This window comes from Nothobranchius furzeri, chromosome 14 (genome assembly GCF_043380555.1).
Source record: "Nothobranchius furzeri strain GRZ-AD chromosome 14, NfurGRZ-RIMD1, whole genome shotgun sequence".
NCBI lineage: Eukaryota > Metazoa > Chordata > Actinopteri > Cyprinodontiformes > Nothobranchiidae > Nothobranchius > Nothobranchius furzeri.
The window spans coordinates 56363526-56385604 of record NC_091754.1 but is presented as its reverse complement, the minus strand read 5'-3'; the positions used below and the strand labels follow the sequence as shown (position 1 = coordinate 56385604).

Here is a 22079-nt window from a genome sequence, read left to right as displayed (position 1 = left end):
GTGTTCCCTGGCCAGCCAAGAGACAGTCCCTCCAGCTTGTCCTGGTTTCTCCCCAAAATACATTTTAAATGTAAATCACGTTAAATGTGTACTTCAGCATGCTATTCTATTTTATCAGAATTATAGAATAAACACTTTCAAGGTAATCACAAATTCATGTAGGCTGAAGTAATTCACTATTTATTGCACAGATGAAACATTTTGACTCTTTTATGGAAACTTCTCAAATTGTTGAGAAGTTTTGCACAGTGTATATTTAACTAAATGTTTTCAAGTGGTACATTATTCATATTTTTAATAAATTTGAAGTGGTCTCTAGTAGGAATGAATGCCTTGTAAGTCGTTCTGGGAGGCTTGATATTTGCACCTCTCGCCTCAGATTGGCTGACAGCAATGCGACTCTACCACTGGCTTATGTTGATGCTTTTTCTCCACAAATAACACAAGCCTGAAGAAGTTCTACCGTGTGGTGGAGATGCTAATGCTAACGGTTAGCTTCTACTAGCTGAGACGCACTCCGCTGTTTCCTGGACGCTAAAACAACAACTGACTTCACCGTCATGAGTCAAGATGGGTGAGTCCATGAATGTTAAGTGACAGTGTGACATAGATCAGTCAGGCTTTACACTGTCTATTTTCTATCAGAAGCTAATGCAGGAGATAGGTGTAGGAGACAATTTTCATGTTCAACCAGCACGAAAACCTCGGAGTGACTGATTATAATCAGAAATAATCACAGAAAAAAATTCCAGTTAAGTATCTCTTTAAATCATGGAAGTTTTACAGTTTTACTGGTTACATCATGGGGATTAAATCAAAGTCAATATTTGAAGAGAAGGATGGTTGGATGGACGGAGTTCTGCTTGGCTTAGTTGGCGAATTAACCTTCTCTGGCTCTTTTTTATATAACGTCTGCTTTCTGTTCCCAACATTGGACTTAAACTGTGTGCTTCAGTGACTGCCGCATTAGGAAGCCTTTCATAATTGTGGTATGAGGTGAAGGTGTTTCCTCCTGGTGTTATTTCAGAGATGGTGACGAGACGGATTAAATCTGAAGAGATCTTCTGTGCCAGAAACTCCTGACATCTAAAACTGACCTCAGCTTCCCCCTCACAGAACAGTCTCATTAAGTCTCCCACTGGTGAAGCTGAAGAGCCTGATGGACAGCCACAGAAAAGGAGACTTCACACACAAAAGGCTGTCAAGATGTAGAAGTCTATTCGTCTGGTGGAATATAAAGTTACTTATGAGCTGGTCCCTGAGGACGTATGTGGGAGCAGCTATCATTGTCCACCAGCTAGGAGAAGCTATGCTGCTAACTGTTTCACAAAAGCATTGATTTTCTTCTTGTTTCAGTTAAGGGCGGATAATAATCACATGAATGTCAGGGCAGGCACATTATCTCATCTAATGATGCCTTTACTGTCTCAGTTTCATCATCTTAGTGTGACCCGGGCTGTGCTAACTTATCCTTTTCACTCTAAAGTAAAGTCTCATCAGGAGCAGCTTGCTAACCTTTTCAACTCATAAAACTCGTAAAGCCTCCGCCCGCAGGCTAAATCGTGACGACTTTAAAGGAGCTAATGTCAATAAAAAACATGAGCCGTTATCCTGGGACTTGGCTCCTGTCAGTCTCATGTTGTCAAAACTGGAAGGAGTGCAATGCCCACTGAGTGGGAGGAACCTAGATTATTAAGCCTAACATACTTTTTTGTCGGCTCCACGAGGAAGAGACACGCACGCATACTTCTTCGTCTCCTGGGGAGTGTAGTAAAGCAATTCCCCACCAGGACAACAGAGGGCGTAGCGCTGTTCTGTGGTATCCTGTCATGCATCCGGTTCCAAGGTATTGTGTTTTTTGTATTTAAGAGACTTTTTAACACTGACGCATTTGTCCCTCATCCTCCTCCACCTCTTTATGCGCTCGCCACCTCTAAACCCAGGTTTCCCATAATTTCCGTACACAAAACGCTTGCTGTAGATCTTTTCACGCCTCCAGTCACGGGGGAATAAAACGGTCATATTTTTTGAATTTTTCCGTAGGTATTCTTCAAGCTTCTACGTGTCTGCTACTAGATATCCTCGGCTCTCTTAATATTTTTGAGGGCGCAATGGCGGCGCTGTAGACGACAGCGACGTGCTGACCAATCACAAGCTTCCATTCTCCGTCTCGACGGACGGATGTTTAGAAAAGAGAGCTCGACTCCGTCCATCCTTGCGAGCCTGTCTGAGAGCCCTTGAAAGGACAGATAATGACGTTGTGTGCGTCCAGCCCGATGTAGACGGAGAAGTATAAATTAGGCTGTAACCTTTGCATGTGATGTCACACCATTCATGTGACTGCCCCCTTCGCCATGATGAACCTGTTTACGTACACTGAAACTCTTGTGAAGCTAGTAAAAAGGAGCTATTTTGTAGCCTTATATCACTTTGATTAGGCTGATTTCACAGAAAAGTGGTTATAGCTGGCTGCTGGTTGGCTGCACCAGCAAAGATGTAAACTCAACTTCTCTTTATATCGATTAACTAACGGAGACCGAAGACGGGAATGAAGCGCAGCAGTCAGTCAACGAGATACTAAAAATATTGTTCCAGTGTAGGATTACGTGTTATTTATTTAGCATGTTGAGCGTCGCCGTTATGAGACATCGCGTCTCGCCCCAGTTCGAGATTAGCATCTGAACCCGGTGACCTCTCCAGCAACAAAATCTGGTAGAGATCCAGAATTCTTTAGGTTTTTTAAGCGGTAAATGAATGCTGTTTATCACATAATGTCATATATCCAGGGGGGTGAATTCTGACAAAGTCAGCAGCTTGTTTACACTGGTGAGCAGCAGCAGGGAGAACGCAAGCTAATGTTCGTAAGCTAGCTTAACTTTCGTCAATACTGCTCTCTATCAGCCCCACCTAAGTGTGCTAAATCTTCCCGCAAGTAAACTGGGCTTGAACCAGTAGAAACCAGACTAAACTGGCAAAAAAATCATCCTGAGTCGCCACTTTTCCCCACTATTCCTTTAATTCACTGTTGCCGTCCACTATAGTGGACCTACGTGATCAGGTGACCTATGTGCAAAGAGTTAATAAAAGACGACGTACGCTGAAGATACTGTACCTTTTATCTGCTGTTATAAAATCAAGTTAACTGCAGCTACTGAATTATAGTCATTATTAAAGTTCAAGTGTGTCCCAATCAACCATCCATTGGCAATAAAAGTACGGGGGTCCACTCGTTGAAGGAGATCTGCAGCTAGGAGGAGTTTGATGTAATAGTGGGCGTGCCTAAAAATGGGCGTTTTTGAAAATCTCTGCGTGAATGCACCTAAAATATAACTTTAAATCATTTTCAATAATACGTTTTGATGAGGTTTGCCAATGTAGCAAAAAAAAACTTTGCTGCCAACTAGGGTTGTCATGGTAACCGGTGTAGCCGTAAACCCCAGTAAAAAAGTTGACAATAATAATAACCGTCTTGTTTTTAAAAAAAAAAAACTAAATTATCTCGGTGGATTACCGTGGCTGCGGTGTAGGCGCGGTGACCCTTACCAGCCACCGTATCATCTGCTGAATTTGCCGGCAGCACATGCGCACTTTGTTGTTTACAACCAAAACTTTCTTGAAGCTAAAGCTGAAATAATGGCCCAAGGAGGAGACGGCAGCGCTCAGGACATTTATTATCCCTCAAAGAAGACAAAGTCGGAAGTACGGGCATTTTTTGGATATTTGAAGAATGCCGAGGGACAGTTGATAGAAGACGGCTATCCTGTTTGCAGCACGTGCAGAAAAAGTGTCTGTGAAAGGCAGCAACGCTTCAAATCTCATGACACATCTGCGTGACCATCACCCACAACTCTACACTCAACGCAAGGCAAGCTAACATTAGCGTTTTAGCTAAAATGCGTGATCCGAGGATTTGGGTTGAGGGAGAATACAACGAGTCGCTATATAAAGCAGCCGCAGCGCCGCTACCTGTATATAAACCGTGTCGCGGACACCCCCATGTTGAAATGACGCTATGCATTACGGGGCTCTCAGGGGCAGATAAGAGTTGGTCTCTCTCCGAGAATAATTCTGAATTTAACAATGATTACTGCCTGATGACATTTTCCCACATCTGCAACGCTCACTGGAAGGACACAAACCGAGGACAATATTTTCCTGATATAGGGTTTATTACTCAAGTAAGGGTAAAAAAGTATCTGATTAGAAGGCTACTTGAGTACTGAGTATCATCTGAGCTGATATTTTTAAAATGATGACATCAAACTGACAAAAAACTAGGAAGTTATGGGCAAATATTGGTATTTTAAAGACTGAAAAATGTAAACAAATAAACAACATAATTACAAAATAACACATTTTAGGCAAAATTTAGACACAAACTGAGGACAATATTTTCCTGACATACAGGGTTTATTTAGTTGTCTGAAAATGTAACACGTTTAAAAAAAATACCACAATAATACCAAAAACCGTGATAATTTTGGTCACAATAACCGTGAGGTTAAATTTTCACACCGTGACAACCCTAGCGCCAACTCTATATTTAGTCTGTCATAACACAAAAAGCCCCTTCTCAGGGAACAAAAGAAAACTGAAAGGCTTTGGTACGTCAACAACATGAAAATCTGTTGTTTTCAACACACTTTGGTCCTGTTGTTTTATTTTCCGGTAGAGCCAACAAAAAAATCCCATTTAGTCAGGTTCTGAACTTTTTGACATCCATTACAGTCCAAAAGTGTTGTGATGAAGCCAAAGTGTGTAAAACGCCAGAATGCTGAGAATAATCAGTAATGACTTTTCTAAATCTGACCCATTAAACGTGAAAATAATTGAGTTTCTGAAAGCTGCTGTCGGCACACTTCCTGATCATGGAATTGGGATCTAATGGAGAACTTTCCAGTTCGTGCTTCTTTACATTTTAGACAAATGAGCTGTCACAAAACAATCTGTCAGTGGTCTACAGTCAAAATTATGTGGCAGCCATCTTCAGGTTTAGAGCCATCCCAGCAAGCGGGATGTTAGAAAGCTTTATCTGATGTACAGGCGATAGGAGCAGATGTGAAAACGAACTGTGACTTATCAAAGGGTAGCGTGCTGTTTGGGTTTTCTGCCCCAAGAACAGAAAAGGCTTGTGCTCAATTACCAAAATGAGCCGATCAGCAGGCGAATTCTCTTTTAAACGTGTGCAATCAGCATAAAACTCGTTTGATTGCACCGTTCCAGAAATGAAGCAGCTGGAAACACGTGTAAATCACATAATTAGGCTCAGATTTTCCCCGTGTTTTGGAAGACTATATTTCATTCACCGGAGCTTCTGGAAACCCGTAGAGCACTTACCAGGTCTGCTCTACTTGCTGACTGGGCCAGTCCAGGCGACACTGATGACCCACACTGCCGTTTTTCTTCGGGAAGGACTTAAGGACGTTAAAGACCGGATAGGGCAACATGAATAGCAACGACACCACCCAGGTGGCGGCGATGACGCGGTAGGCGTGGGAGCGGGTCTGCCAGGCACGAGACTTGAATGGGTTACAGATGGCGCTGTACCTCTCAGTGGCAATGGCCACCAGGCTGAAGGTGGAGATGCTGACTGAGACTCCTGAGGGGAAGTAGAGAAAAACAAGTAAAGTAAATGACCAACATGCTCTGGTATTATTGCACTTTGTAATTTTCACTGTCTTCCATCGTAAAATCATAAAGTTTGACTGGAATTGGTTAGAAAATAAGCCCGAAATCGGGGCAATTCTATTATGGAAAAAAAATCATGTTTACAGAATATGATTATGAAACACACACACAGCTTTTGTCTACAAGGCTTCATCCTCCCTAGGGCCATGTGGCTTTCTTGGTCACCAGGCGAAAGACACGTAACAGTTCAGGTCACCAGGCCATCACAGTTTAATCGAATACATTTTGAGTTGATTATGTAGAGCCTAAAATATAAAATAATTTAATAATAACGTCCTCTGCTGCCCGCGGATAAACAGAGTAGGAAGTGACGCCACCAACAGCGTCAGCTCTGAGGAAGTTTTGCAGCCGGCAAACAAAAGTGTCAGCAAGGTAAAAAAAAACTTTTCTGTGTCATAAAAAAGAAATAAAAATGGAATTCGATAATCGCCAGAATAATCGTTTTAAAAATAATCATTTACCCCCAGCCCTAGTCATCAGAGAACTTCTGGAGGTGACAGTTGCTGGTGTTATAGGTGAAGTCTGAGGGGTAGAACATGGAGAAAGGGCGGGAGCACCATATCCTGTGGAGCTCCAGTACTTCACATAACCCCCTCAGACATACAGTTGTGCAGCCTCACAAAACGGCAAAATGGCTAACAATTCTCCAAGAAGCTACACCTGTTGGTGAGGTAGTTGACGGTCCATGCAGTCAGATGTTCGTCCACTCCTCAAGTTGTAAGTTGTTCCATCTCTTGGAATTTTAACTGTAATTCGCTGCTTTACAATAGTTTATTAGCATCAAAGTGAGGGAGCCCTGGAGCTGTTCGCTCTAGAAGGTCCTGGAAATGTCAGGAACAGAACTGGTGGCATCACTTTACTTGAGAGAGATTTTGGTCAACAAACTTAAGAAACCTATTATTACTCAATTAAAAAAGAACAATACATCTCCTTTAAAGGGACTATAAGGAAGTTTGACAGTTAAAACGTGTAGAAATAATAAATGTCTTCTTCATACATTCTCCTGCAATGCCCTGGTCCTGTAGAATGAGCCCTGGCATTTTTACTGTGATTGCCTGTTTTTCTGTAAAATCACAGAAAAAGAGAGATGCTCGGGTCGAGCAGGCTGCTTCATGCGCGTTCACGCTCAGGCATAGCCCGTAGCATTTGCTATCCGTAGCTTTAGCAGCAGAGAGAGAGGCAGTGCCACTTTGTCGCTGTTCCTAACGCCTAGTGACAAAGCTAGCTACATTTCTGAGGACCCTTAGCTACTTTCTGTAGAACTTTCTTCTAGATATTTCCTGCAAATTAGCAACAAAATAGCCATTTTCGCTCCGAACCGTTCTTTGGATTGACGTTGTTTCAGCTGTCATCAAGGATATAAACGTTACAGATACTGTGAATGTTACTAGAGTGTAGCTCACCTTGTAAGATGTCTGACTCTCATGCAGAAGACCTGGGTTCAATTCTGGATGTGAACATAGTTCATTTAGAGATTTAGAGTTTCTTTTTTACATTAATGGTATATTTTATTACAGTAAGATGCCCAAATTTTTATTTGAGACTCGCCAAACAGCATTGAATTCACAGATAAAAAAGATGTGGGTTCAACTTTCATTTTGGAACAATTTTTCAAGCAAGGGAAGGGAATGATCTGAGCATGCAGGAGGACTGACCCATCTTAAACCTTTGTCGGCTGTGCTGAAGAGAAAGGTACAGAACCAAATTATTTAATTAATTAGCTACGTGTTCTCCTGTCCTCTGGGCCACACACACACAAGGGACTGTCTCAGCTGTTATTTTCGTTAAGGAGTGTGCACGTACAGCATGCGCGCCTCGTGCACGAGCCTCCTATTGAAGCTGTCGTTACGCTTTTGGCCTGAGGGGGCAATCGCGAGCATAAAAATTCAAAACTCCGTAAAGTCCCTTTAAACTGAAATCAAATTTTGACCACACTGTTGTCAAACAAATCTCCAAACATGAACATGAGGAACATGAACTACTTAAAAGCCTTTGATTTCCATTTTGTTCTGGCTCTACTAACCCTTGGGGAAAGTAATTTGCTATTTTCTCTGGACTCCTCTACCATGTTTGCTAAGCATCCTGCAATCTGGTCATTAGAGTGTAGTCTTTATTCTTTTGTGCTGTAACAGCATCCAGCTGAGGCTTATTTTAGTATAAAAACTTCTATTTACAAATGAGCAAAAGAGAAAAATTTCTTTCGACAGTTAAATGTCATAAATGGTAAAAAAGCGACTAAAAGATACTTAACTTCTCCCTGTGATCATTAAGAAATGGATATTCGAGAAGAGCCCACTGTGTTCAGAGCCCAGGCTGGATTTGCATGCATGCATATGGATGACGTGCATGGTGGGAGGAAACTGTCAGCTTGTGAGTGAGTCAGGATAAGACAAACAGCATTAACGTCCCCATACCTGTATGTCACCAGCTGCCACTAAGAGCCCGTACTTCATCCTGGACTGCCTCGGAAATAAATCCAGCACACTGATCCTCCAAGAAGCGACACCGTCACATAATAATCCCTATTTATTTCTTCCTTCATGACAAGAAAAAGCAAAAAAACAAATGAAGTTTTGCATTTTTAATCAAATGAGGAAATCACTGCTGTTTACATCCTCCAGCAAGAGGAATTATATCAGGATTTTAAGTTTGAACTGCTGGGACATTGCAAACTAGAAGACTTAAAACCTAAACGCGTTCACCTGTGGCCAAAGGGATAGCGCAGATCTTTAGATGTTTATTTTTGTAATATGAAAAATAATCTGCTGTAAAAAGCTCTATGACACGCTATAAAAAACCTCAGATTATTTGTCTGGATTGATAAGCCACTGGCTAGGTTGAATAAGGTCAAAGTAGGGCTGCCCAATATATCGAAAAATTATCGTCATCGGGATAACAGGACGTGCGATAGGCCCATCGCAAAGCACGTCAAAAACGGCGATAAATGTTTGGTTCAACATTTCCATCCGTGTCATACATCAACTTTTTGTAAACCAGCTCTGTTTTTTACGCGGAAGTATTATTTGACCAATCAAATGTAGTCCTGATATACGGCCATGATGGGTCCGTTCACTGTAATATGCCCGCCCCCTACGTAGACCCTTAGGATGGAAAGCAACAACCGAACCGAATTAGCGGCGCCGTTCCCTTGTTCGTCATGCTGGCTCAGAGCAACGAACGCACTTTGTGCTGAGGTTTCTGGAATCAGCGCTGCTTTCAAACGTGAACGTGAGTCCGCTCGGTGTCGTTAATCATTTTTACCGGGCTGACTCCGACATGTGCCAGTGAACCAACCCACCTTCATGTCGCTAGTGTTAGCCCCAGGCTCCGTTTAGCTTCCAGCTAAAAGGCTACAGCACTCTCCTCCCAGTCCCACCCTGCTAAAGAGGGCCTGGAAAAGTTCCCCCACACATCAAAGTGATTTTTCATTTATGAGCTTTTATAACCGTGTTAATCAGGATAGTTGATTTGCTGCTGCACATAAACTGTCAGTCAGAAGCTCTGCTAGCCGGTTATCTTAGAGGAGCTAGTTCAGTGTGTTAGCTTGTTATCAGAATCATAGTTGCAGTTTCATCATCTGAGCTGCTTTTTAAGATCTAGGTAAACTTGTTCAATTTGGGGTTAAAAACAAACGTTTTCACATATTTTCCATGTAGTTTTTTGCCAGTTCCTCTTCTGAAAGGTAGACAATTGTTTTTCTCTTTCCCTCAGAAAATCTTAATATTCTCCTAGTTTGGCCCAGCACAGATCACTTCCCAATTACAGCAACAGCCTTATATCATAACCACATAAGTGGAGAAAATGCTCAGTAGCAATGAGAGAATTTGCTGTTGCATTTAAGTGATGTTAACTATTATTTAACATTTAAACTATTTATTCAAAAAACCCTGGTAAGTGATGTTTTTCTGTATTTGGAGCATCAGAAAAAGTTTTATGGTGGAGGTGATGTTTTAAAGTCACTGAGAAACTGCATGCATGCAGTTTGTTGTTTTGCTGCTAATACAGTAGCAGGTGCAGCTGCATAGTTTTGCAATAAAAATGTTATGTTGTAATGGAATTCATGCATTTTAACCCAGAGCAGACGTCACACGCCAGACGACATCAACACTGCATACCTTAGTATTTGTTCATTTATCGTGAGTAATATCGATATCGCAATATTAAGCACTGTTATCGAATATCGCAGGTTTTCCTAATATCGTGCAGCCCTAGGTCAAAGCAATGTGGATTTCTGCCCCTAAAGTAATTGAAACGTTAAGTGTGGTAATGAATGAGTGAGTTTTGTTCTTATGGCTTCATTTACCAAACACACTTGCGCACAGACCTGTGCCTATTTCGTGCCTAAGAACAATTCTATGCATTGTGTGGTGTTTATCATTTTGTACCTGTGCGTAGAAACGTTCCTAAATTTAGGAACATCTCTGACCGTGCGTCCGTACAGCATCTAGTGGCAGAACGGGGAAGCGCAATACCGAATGTCTCAGCCATCATCCAGTGTGTACTTTTGGCTTTTTTAAACAATTGGTGCTAAAACCAATAAAAGGCACCTGTGACTGATGGGAATCTGACATTATATCATGGCTGATCTGTGTTATTGAAGGATTTTACAGAGCGTGCTCTCTGGAGAGAATGCGTTTTCCGTAAGCGCACTGATCTCAAAGGAAATAATTCTGCTATGCTGGGATTTGGGACCCTTTGTGCTGCGACAGACAATCCTCACGAATCCGATCCCAGTTCATATTTTATTTTACAACTATGACAACCCCCCAGAACCTCGTCTGCTCCCCGATCACACACGCCGCATTGCCAAGGTAACCAGACTGAATGACAGCTCAGAGGCTGCACTCTCAGACAACATTTCCAAACAAACAAACTCCAAACAGAACAACTCCTTAAATTTAAATGAGAACCTGTTAGTCTACGATTCATCAAATCCATTTTTTATTTATTTCTGACAGGAACCTCTCCTCTGTCCCGACCACGTTTTTAACCTCTGTAACTTGTTTGGTTCTTTTGTGCTTTGGCAGCCAGTGTCTCGATCTCGTTGTCAATAAAGTTTTTCTTATTTTTTCTGGGGGGGGGGGAAAAACAGGGAATCCCCTCACGTGCTGAGGACGTAGTGTGACCAAATGTCGTTAATTGAGGGCGTTTCTCTATGCAAATGGCTGTCAACAGGCACTAGCGCTTGAGTACGCACAAGTGGGATTTATCAACAGCTGATTGCGGAGGAACATGCGTATGAAAGGCTACCGCATGTTTCATAAATCAGACTTTGGGCTGTTCGTACGGACATTCTAAATTCCATTCGTTGGATAGAATATAGGAACGTTTCTACGAACGTTTGATAAATGAGGCCCCTGATTACTCGATTGAAACAGGTTTCCGAAGCATAAGGACACATTGCTCCAGTGCAAACTATTTAAGAAATGGTCTGAGGGACACACGTTTGAACCTCATTTCCCTCCAAAATTCTCAAGATTTTAATCTAATCAAGCACCTGTAGGCAAACAAATGTGATCCAAGAAGGGACTTCCTCACTGCTTCCAGAACTTAACGGCTCTGATTCTGATTTGGCAAGAAATAAATGTTTGTATTACGTGTTTTATCAACACATTTATTCACGTTCACACTTTCTTTGTAAAAATTTTACTCTTCTTATTTTGTAAAAGAAGTAGTAGCAACTTGGGCTCCAAACTTTTTGAGCCCCTCCCAGATATCCGAGTTCTTCACCGGACAGCAGCCAATGAGGGGCTGGGTAGGCGTTATCTGAGACACTAGATCAACAAGGTAAATTTTCTTTGCGACATTTCCATAATTTTATAAAAGCTACTTATGCAGATTGTCTCCTTCGTTTGGTTCTCCTCTCTCCCGTCGCGGTTTGATCTGTTTCTTTCGGTGTGATGTGGCAAGTCTCCCTCTAATAGCGTTATTTGCAGTAACATGGATTACATCATGCAATACATTTTTTTTTTGCTTGTTTTATGTACTTTTAGAAATCGTTGGAATAATTTAAATTTGATCAACCATTGAGGAGTTATGTTGCGGATCATCTAGGGTGACAAATATCGAGCATCTGTGATTCTTTGTTGTGACTTGATGAGCTACCGCAAAGTAATCCTGGAGGTTACAGTAATGTATCGTGTACGCACTGAAAGCTGTATTTCAACGATTTTCTTTTGAAATTTTGCAGATATCTTGAGCGGTTGAGGAATTACGGTGATGACAAAAGACCCTTTCACACTAGCATCGGCTCCGCATGGTCTGGATAGCATATGGGCCATTCCCATCTGTACCGGGTCGGCCCGGGCAGCGTAGGTTGTTTACATATCTGGGTGGCCTGGTATTTTTCCGGGCCAACGAAGGCTCATTCTCAGCCCTCTTCTCGAGGGGGTCTGCTTCAGGCCGACCAGGGCCAACACACCCACTGCTGACAGCAAATTCACACCTTCCATTAGAGCAAGCCTCTGATTGGTGGGTAGAATCAGCCCACATGGGCTTAAGACAAGGATGTGTGGAATCAACCGGGCCAGGCTGGGGCCAAATGGGGCTACCCGGCCCGGGCCGACCCGGTACAGATGGGAATGGCCCAATAGAGAGTGTTCACATTAGCATAGCCTGCCTTTTTTCAGGGTGCAACCGGACTGTTTTTCAGCCCTCTCCCTGAGGTGGTCTGCTTCAGGCTGACCAGGGCCAACACACCCACTGCTGACTGATAAGCCGGCTCAAATTCACACCTTCCAATAGGGGAAGCCTTCGATTGGTGGGTAGAATCAGCCCACCTGGGCTTACGGCATTATTGTACTGATTACTTAGAAGCTGAGAACTTCTCTGACTGCATTCCTTCCGTTTCTAAGCAAGGATGTGTGGAATCAACTGGGCCGGGCTGAGGCTGACTGGGTGGTGTGGAGCCGATGCTAGTGTGAAAGGGGCTAAAATGCAAATCCTGTCAGCGGCAACAGGTTGGTAACAAAAGGGTTAAAGTGACAGAGCCCTAAAACGACTCATTGTGGAAGGTACTGAAAATGTCCAGAATAAAACTATTGAAGTTGTTTTACGTGAGAAGGGATTTAGTGCAGAACACATCTTGTATCGACTACAGAGCGTTTACTATTTGTTTAAATAATAATATGTCCCCTTTAAAGCACTGATATTTTGCATTAATACAACTTTGCACTTTAAGCTCAATGATTTTATGTAGCTAGCTGGATCTGATTGATTATATATTTTATATGAAATGTACGCGTAACAGCAACTACAAACGTCTGCAGCTGGCTTCATTGAGGCCACTTTTCCTCCTGTTTCTGTTCTGACAGCTTAGTGCTCGCGTAAGATGTGTTTTGGTTTTACTTTGCCTATTTCCCATCTGTCACTGTGACGATCGCTCCAAAATTATCTATAGATTTGATCCACCCTGCGACTGCATCATTTAGGGTCATGCTACACCAAATGGTTATGGGGAGCACGCTGACTTTGGTTTTTCCAGCCTTTAAAGCTAACAAATCCACCCACCCCTCCGGTCAGAACATGTAGACCTGAAATGGACACGGGCACCGGAGGAGTCGGAATACGTCTCTCACACCCACACGTCTTTATTAAACGCTAAGTACTGACCCGGTACTCCACAAATCACACACGACCCAATCACGCGGGTCAAATCTGTATTCTTCATGCGGTTTTGTTCATCTTCATATTTAATAGTTTCCTCAAAAATACCAGCCCACTCTGGTCGGCGACAGTAGTGTTGGACGTTTCCAACTGCCGTTCATCAACTCTGGTGAAATAAAAAAAAAGAAGAAAACTATAACTCTGGAATTGCAAAACAGTTGGGAAACACAAATGAGCTACATCACCAACAGTCAGAGGACATGGAAATATTTTTACATGGAATCTGATTCTTAAGAGCTTTACGGGATGGTAACGTGTTGCTGCCTGAGAAACCGAGCCGTACGACACATGATTACCTCATCTTCTCTGAGACTGCTCCAGTGATTTAAACCGATGATGCATTTGCAGATTCATCAACCTGTTCAGCCAAAAGCACTCAGCTGTGTGTTTTATTAGCAGCCACGGGGAAACAATACTGATCTGGATGGACTCGTTCATCTACACAATGGCCAAAACTACAAATGCTCCGTTGTTTGTGTTCCTTATGCCAAATGAATCCCGAGCAGCATACAAAGCTGCTGTTTTACAATTCCAATCAATAAGTCAGTCATCTCCTCAATATTACTGCAGCATTTTCTATGCATAGATTAAACAGAGTGGACACTTCTCCATTACACGAGCGTCTCGTGTGTCTTTGTTGCTGCGTCTGGCGAAGTTTTGTGACATGAATCAAAGATTCGCAGAAACTTGGCTGCGCCTTGATGCTGATGAGTGAGGGTTAGGGTGTGAGGAGGGAGACACTTCCAAGTTAATTACCAAACCATGTTGCACTGCTAACCCAAAACTCAAAACCTTTTAATCCTTTTTTAAGAGTTTTGTGAAGCCGAGTTCTCCCCATCAGTGGCTTTGGAGCCTTAGATCTTTCAGCACACCTCAACCCCAGAGAGATTACTTTCCTCCAATTAAATCCTGTTTCTTCTGCAACACACAGAAGAAAGTTGCTCTAAATAAGCCTAAAGGCATAAAAATGGAAGTTTCAAATGTAAGAGCTTACTAGGGCTGTTTCCAAATTCAGAGGAGGCTTCTTTGTAAGGACGACCGAGAAGACCAGATGAGAGGGGCGTGACTTAGGATGGTCTAGCCTTCATATTTACTCCTGCCTATGCGTGACCTTAACCCTAACCCACCACAACATACCATACCGTACCATACCATACCACACCATAACATTCTATAACATACCACACCACACCATAACATTCTATAACATACCACACCACACCATAACATTCTATAACATACCACACCACACCATAACATTCTATAACATACCACACCACACCATAACATTCTATAACACACCACACCATAACATTCTATAACATACCACACCACACCATAACATTCTATAACATACCACACCACACCATAACATTCTATAACATACCACACCATACCACACCATAACATAACATACCACACCATAACATACTATAACAAACCATACCACACCACAACACACTATAACATACAATACCATACCACACCACACCAAAACATACTATAATATACCATACCACACCATACCATACCACACCACAGCACACCATAACATACTATAACATACCATACCATACCACACCATAACATACTATAACATACCATACCATACCACACCATAACATACCATAATATACCACAACATACCACACCATAATATACCATTACATACCACACCATAACATACCATAATATACCATAACATACCACACCATAACATACCATAATATACCATAACATACCACACCATAACATACCATACCATACCACACCACACCATAACATTCTATAACATACCATACCACACCACACCATAACATACCATAATATACCACACCACAAAATACCATACCACACCACACCATAACATACCACACCATACCATACCACACCACACCATAACATACCATAATATACCATAACATACCACACCATACCATGCCACACCACAAAATACCATACCGTACCACACCACACCACACCATACTACACCATAACATACCATGACACACCATACTGTACCCAGGATTTCCCCCAGCACTTTATAAGCCTGGCCACCCGCCAGGCTAAGCGTCATGCCCCGCCCCCCTCCCCGACTCTACCGTGTCCGCTGACACGAACGGCGCAATGAAACTAGAGCCCTCCATCAGCTGATACCGGTGAGAAACTGCAGCGGAACGTGTGCACCCCACTCCCTCCCGGTGAGCACTGCGGGGATCGGAGTGCGCGAACAGCCCCCCCCCCCGCAGGAGCGTTGCGGAATGGAGGGTGCGCCCCCCCCCCCCAGCCGCCAGGCTTAACTCATTTTCTGGGGGAAACCCTGCATACCACAACACAACACACCATGTTCATTTGTAAAGAACATTTAAAAACAGCATGAAAGCTGACCAAAGTGCTGTACAGTACTAAAATAAATAAATACATAAATAAATAAAAGACTAGATAAAAATTCAGCTAAAAAAGATATTTATTTATTTATTTAAAAGAACGTACTAAAGTAAAACAAGGCCACGACTAAAAGCATAATATAAAAAACATACTAAAAAGTTAGCCGGTATCGGGCTGGTGGTAGTTATTTTGGTAAGAGAAGAAGAAATGGTTGTGTCACTTCCTGATTCTTGAGTCTTATGACTGCAGAATGGCGTTTTCGTCGGCCGGAGAAGAGACAGATAGTCTATTTTATGTTGGTGGCTCAAACGCAGCGGTTTGAATAGCCAAAGCTTTACCCCGAAGGGATTTTGACATGATTGAGATGAGATAGTTTCCTGTCTGTCATCAAGCCAAATATGAATGTTTATTCACCCGTGACTGAAGGAGTACAAAGATATGCAGCAAGCGTTTCATTCGTGGACGGAAAAGACGAGAAACACAATCGAATGAGGTGGATGGAGGACAAATTTGTTCGTGTTCAAAGTCTTTGAAATACATTAAAACAATGTAAACACATAAGTAAATACACCCTCGTGGATACTGTATAGTATAGTAATAATAATCGTCATCACTTTAGGCTACTTACTTAGCCTAAAGACGCAACTCTCGTCTTTTGTCATCTGCCACAACAAGCTTCCCTTTTAGATGCTTGTGCATCACCATCATGCATCTATGGAGGACGGGTTCTGCCTTGAAGATTTTGCACATACTTCTTTTGAATTTTTATTAAATGCTCCCAAATTCTCGAGTTTCGTTGCCCGTTACGATTATTTGGGCTTTTTCCGGTGATGCCAGGGCTGACCCAGAGTGCCACTACTGTGCATGTGCGTCAAGGGCAGAAAGACACCCCAAGAGGCAGTTTTGAGAGAAAAAAATAAATAAAAAAAATTAAAAACACTGATTATTAATTTTTACATAGACGATTTTGGTAGTTGAATAAATTGTGGGAAATCAATTAATTTTGGCAGCACTAACTCTGACTGGAGCCAGGCAAAGAGTAATTGTAATTATTTTAAATCTTTTTATTTTCTCCAAAGAGACTCACTATTTAGCATGACAATTCTTATTTTTAGTTTGTGTGAGGAAACCGGAGCACCCGGCAAAGACTCACGCATGCATGAGGCAAACATCCATGCAGAAAGAGCCTTGCTGGGATTTGAACATGCAACCTTCTTAATATAGGTCAACACGCAGCATTTCAAAAGAATGACACCAATTATTTCACTGGGAATATTGAGGATAAAAAGTGAAACATCCTTCAATTCATTTTCTACGTTATTAATATAATAATTTGGTTTCTGCAATTAGATGGGACACTTTGTTCTTAATGCACAGCTTGATGAAGTTCCTGCGCCCATGGTTCATTAGTCGTTATCAGTTAATGTAAACTACAAAACTTGAAACGGCACGAATAAAATAATACAAAGCAGCTGAAAAAATGTATTAAAGTCTGAAAAAGCAGACTCTGCTGCCCTCCTCCATCTTATCACAGTTCAGAAAGCCCTGTAATTGAAAAGGAGATTCGCCTAGCAATCCCCTCACAGATGGTGAATTGCATTTCTGAGACAATAATAGGATTGTGAACCTCGCCATTCAATAACTCCCCTCAACCATTCAAAGCTCAAAGTGAAGTGAAGAGGCGAAGTTTTGCAGCCGATCTCAGCCTCTTGTGCTTCTGTCTGACTCAAACCTCACGTGACACCTTGGCTCTGGCCCAATGGGAGCCAGCTCATCGCTAAGTCGCACTCCTGCACATGTGTGACTGTTCAGGCACTTTCGGCGTGATGGTTACCCTCCGGCTGGAAAAGAAATGAAGCCCAGAAGAAGGCCTCTTTGGAAGACAGGTCCTTGTTAGAAACTGACCAACTTTCAGGCTGGAGATTTATTCTGGAGCACAGAGTGGAAGAAGCTGCTGGTCCCAGAAAAGGTCACATTTAGAAATGATGAATGACATTATTATGGCTTGTTGTGCACATATTTTTGAATTGTGACCACTGGCCCTAACTTCAACCAAACAAGCCCTTCAATACTGTTAGATGATGTTCTGGGTTCTTCTGTTTAAAGAGCAAGTCACCTCCTACCAGTCTAACTCCACTCCCACATTTTTAAAAAAAAAGCACCACAAGGAGGCGTTGCCTGGCAGAAAGACAGGGTGGAGCCGCTAACAAATACACACACACATAGGCTCACATTGGCATTGTGACATCATATGGTACCAGCGAACGTCATAGGGTACCTCTTAGCCAATAGCGATGGCAGATTTTAATTCAAATGTAGAGCATAGTTTTTATCTGAAGTGGGCGCAACACACACAGTTTTTGGCAGAAATTTTTAAATTAAACTAAGATGCACTAAAGTGCCTAATTATTGACTACATGTGTCTACAGCACGATTAGACACTCATTTATAGTTTATCAGCAAAAAAAGTTGGGTGACTTGCTCTTTAAATTCCTTGGAACAAGGTATGATATACTGCTTCATGAGACCTTTTAGCCTACTTCAGACAGCTTTGCCTGAAGGGGGTTCCTAATTGTACACATCTGCTGGTTATCAGGTCTTTGTGCAGCTATTAAAATAAAAGGAAGGTAGTCACAGTTAATTCATGAGTTTGAGAGGAGGGGAAAATATAGCATTGTTTTGTTAATAAATCAGCTTATTATTGGTACAAATGTTTTTAAACAAAAACACAAAGACAGGAAATCTGCAGTATCTACAAAAAGATATTTGATAAAAAAAAGTGCAATATGGAAGTACAGGAATTACTTTCTGATATGCCTTAGTTTCAATTTTACATTAAAGCAAATACGTTTCCCTGCTTTTCCCTCCTACTGGTTGAAAGCAGAATTACAACTGTCGTAAACAACCCTGCCCACAGCCTGCTGTAGCTAGCGCTAACAACAAGCTAACGCTGACAAGAGTCATCTGACACGAAATAAGTAAAAAGATCCACACTGTTGGACAAAAATATATGATTACTTACAAATCCAGTAGCAACAAAGCCAGGCCAACATCAGTCCGTGATGTTGTTACTCCCTTTAGCTCCCTCAAACCAGTGTAGTCTGCACCAATGTTCACACTGATTTAAGCTCTCCAAAGACATCACTCTCTTATTTTTACTTCCAGTATTCACCATCTTGCCAACAAAAAAAGCTAAATTCTTCTTCTTGAACTTTTAATTGATGGGTGATTACCTGAAAAAGCTAACTACTAGCCTTTAAGTTAGCTATCTACACTGTAAAGCAGGTAGAGACCTCTCACCAGTGTCCCTACCAGAACCACAAAACTGTTGAGTGCAGTTTCTGGTCCGCAGAGGGCTGCAGAGTGGTGTCCAAGGTAAAGTTGCTGAGGTTAATGGCTCAAGAATCACTGAAACCAGTTGAAAAGCAATAGCTTAATGTATCAAAAACTCTTTAATGTTGCTCTAAGTGAAAATCTAAATGGTATAAATATGAATACAAGTTTAAACCCATTGAAACTCATCTTTTCCCCTCTTAAAAATCACTGTTAATAATGAAAATTATTACTCAAAAGACCCGACCCCCTCTTGGTGGCACCACTGACCCACTTAAATGAGGCTCACCCATTAGATAAGTGCCCAGCTTGCACATGGTGGCTCCGAAGATGAAGTCCTGCAGGATGTTGGGGATGAGCGTGAAGGGCATGCAGAAGATGGCCATCATCAGGTCGCTGACCGCCAGCGACAGCAGGAAGGAGTTGGTGACGGTCCTCATGCGCTTGTTTGCTGTTAGAACCACGATGATCAACAAGTTGCCAAAGACACTCAGCAGAAAGATGAGTGTGTAGAGCAAGATACGGAACCGGCCCATCTCTGAGAAAGACAAAAAAAGCAAACAGCGGGCGTCACCAGCTTGGATGTCACCATTATTATTACCTGAAAGAGTTCTGTTTACCTGTTTCAATCTACATTATTTCAGTTTCTGCTTTTACTTTGGAGACAGAAGAAAATGAAAGTGGAAGAGCCAATAAAATAAGACATCTGAGGGAGATTATCTAAATGAGATTTTTGGGAAACATTTGTTTAACTTGCAAGAGTAATTTTCTTATCAAATATTTAATGTCCAGAATGACAGATGATATAATAAACTGAAATTACAGAGATAAACAAAATACACACAGGCAATATGACTTCTGTATGGAGGAAAACAGACAGAATCAACCAGGGAAATAAGATTTTTGTTGCATTAACAATCCCAAAGTGTATTATAGGACAGAATAATTTGGTGTAAGCATAAATTGTGTTACTGTCAGTGTTCTCCTGTTTTTCCTGCAAGCAAAAGCAATAATTATAATGATCTCCAAAAATAATGAAGACAAATCAACAGGGCAGAGCAGTCATATTGTTTAATGGGGAAAACACCCAAAATGACATTCTAAATTTATAACAGAGACAGGGGCAGGGCCAGAGGGGAACCCCAAAGGTGTCTTGGTCTGAGACTAGAATATGAATTGTCTAGACACACAGATGACAGCTGGATAAGAAAGCAAAACACAGCGAGGGATCTTCTCAGTGTTTATGTTGGTCCTAACTGCTTTATTTTGGACAGAGACCTCATGTCTCCTGATATCTGTTGAAGGTACTCTGCCAGGTTAGGAGTCACAGCCCCGATTTCTTTGATGACCACTGAGACCTTGACCTTCAACCACTCCTTTATTTCCTCTTCAGCCCCAGGTGATTCTCCTTTTCTTCTCTCCTGTTAATGTTGCATTATCTCTAGCTCTATCTTCACCTCATTGTTGTGTAGTTTGTGTGTCAATCTGGATCTGGAAGTCCTTTAGAATACTAGTCTCCCACTTTGACTGTGGATCATTCTTTGCATTTTCAGCATTTTCAGATGTTCCTGTCCACTAGTCCAGCCACTTGGTCATGGCATTCCATGTATGCTTTGGTCACCTACAAGAGACAGTCTCAGATGTATCTATGCACCTGTTTGTACTGGTAGCCCCAGGACTTTTGCCACGATCAGAGCTTCAGCACTGTCCTTTAGTCCAACCATCTCAAGACGCTGGTAGGGGTTCTTGATATTAGAATAGAATAGAATTAGTGATGCATTGATATCAATTTTTTTGGGCTGATGCAGATATCTGATATTACTATCACTTTTATGGCTGATAACAGATATTTGCAATAGGGCTGAAATGAATTTATCAAATGATTCAAATGGTTCGATTCATTAAATTCCTCGATTACTTCTTTACTGAGCTTCGTTAAAAGTGTGCACCACAGTCTAAACACATTTTACTGGTGCACTATGCAGTGATCCAGGTGCTGTGGAGTTAATTGAAGAGACCAGCAAAGACAGAAACCATTTTAAAAGGCAGAAATGGTCCAAAGTTTGGGATCTAGATTAAAACTACAGGTAATGCTAAGCTAGCACGTAGCATGCTCATGAATCACAATCAAGTGGAGTTCAGAAAAACACATGTTGGTTGTGAATGACTAAACTCCAGAAGCAGAAGAGGAATCCCCACCATCCCGTTTATTTGTGGATCTCTGCAGCTGCAGCGGTATGGAGCAGAACTGCTGCAGCTGCTACCTGGAGCCTGATGTTGTTGCTACTGAGCGTTAGCCGTTGTGGCATGTAATTCAAAAACTCTTTTATATTTAAATACAATTTAGACTGGATTATGTTGCCAACCTGTACATAATATTATATATATATATATATATATATATATATATATATATATATATATATAATGTTATTATTATTTCCAGTAGATTACTACTGAACATGTGAAATAATTCAATTCTACTGATCATATCTGAATATATTTAAATATGTTTAGATTAAGATGAGTGAAATTAAACCTAAAATTGTAATGTAATATAAGACAAATTTTGTTCCATAAAATATTTATTAACTGTAAATATCAGCTGGGAAAGAGGGAACTAGACAACACCATTTTATTATATATGCTTATCCTTTTATCATTTAGTTGTTTTATTTTTTTATAATTTTAGCAGAAGGCCACAGTCTTGTTTCACCTGAAACATCATCAAATAGAATACTCGATTAATCGATGGACGATTTGATAGAGTACTCGTCATCGTCTTCCTCCACCTATCCGGGTCCGGGTCGCGGGGGCAGCATCCCAACTAGGGAGCTTCAGACCGTCCTCTCCCCGGCCACCTCCACCAGCTCCTCCGGCAGGACCCCAAGGCGTTCCCGGACCAGATTGGAGATGTAACCTCTCCAACGTGTCCTGGGTCGACCCGGGGGCTTCCTGCCAGCAGGACATGCCCGAAACACCTCCCCAGGGAGGCGTCCAGGAGG

General features: G+C 41.8%; 1 protein-coding gene across 1 annotated transcript in view; it reads right to left on the bottom strand.

Annotated features, from left to right (window-relative positions):
• The window catches only part of LOC107381016 (cholecystokinin receptor), a 64293-nt gene that overhangs the window by 15820 nt on the left and 26394 nt on the right, over positions 1-22079 (bottom strand). Inside the window, exons 3-4 of the mRNA XM_015952477.3 lie at positions 19364-19612; positions 5338-5599 (exon numbers count right to left, since the gene is read on the bottom strand). Of these exons, the coding sequence (XP_015807963.1) occupies positions 5338-5599; positions 19364-19612 (511 nt within the window). The remainder of the gene's footprint in view (positions 1-5337; positions 5600-19363; positions 19613-22079) is intronic.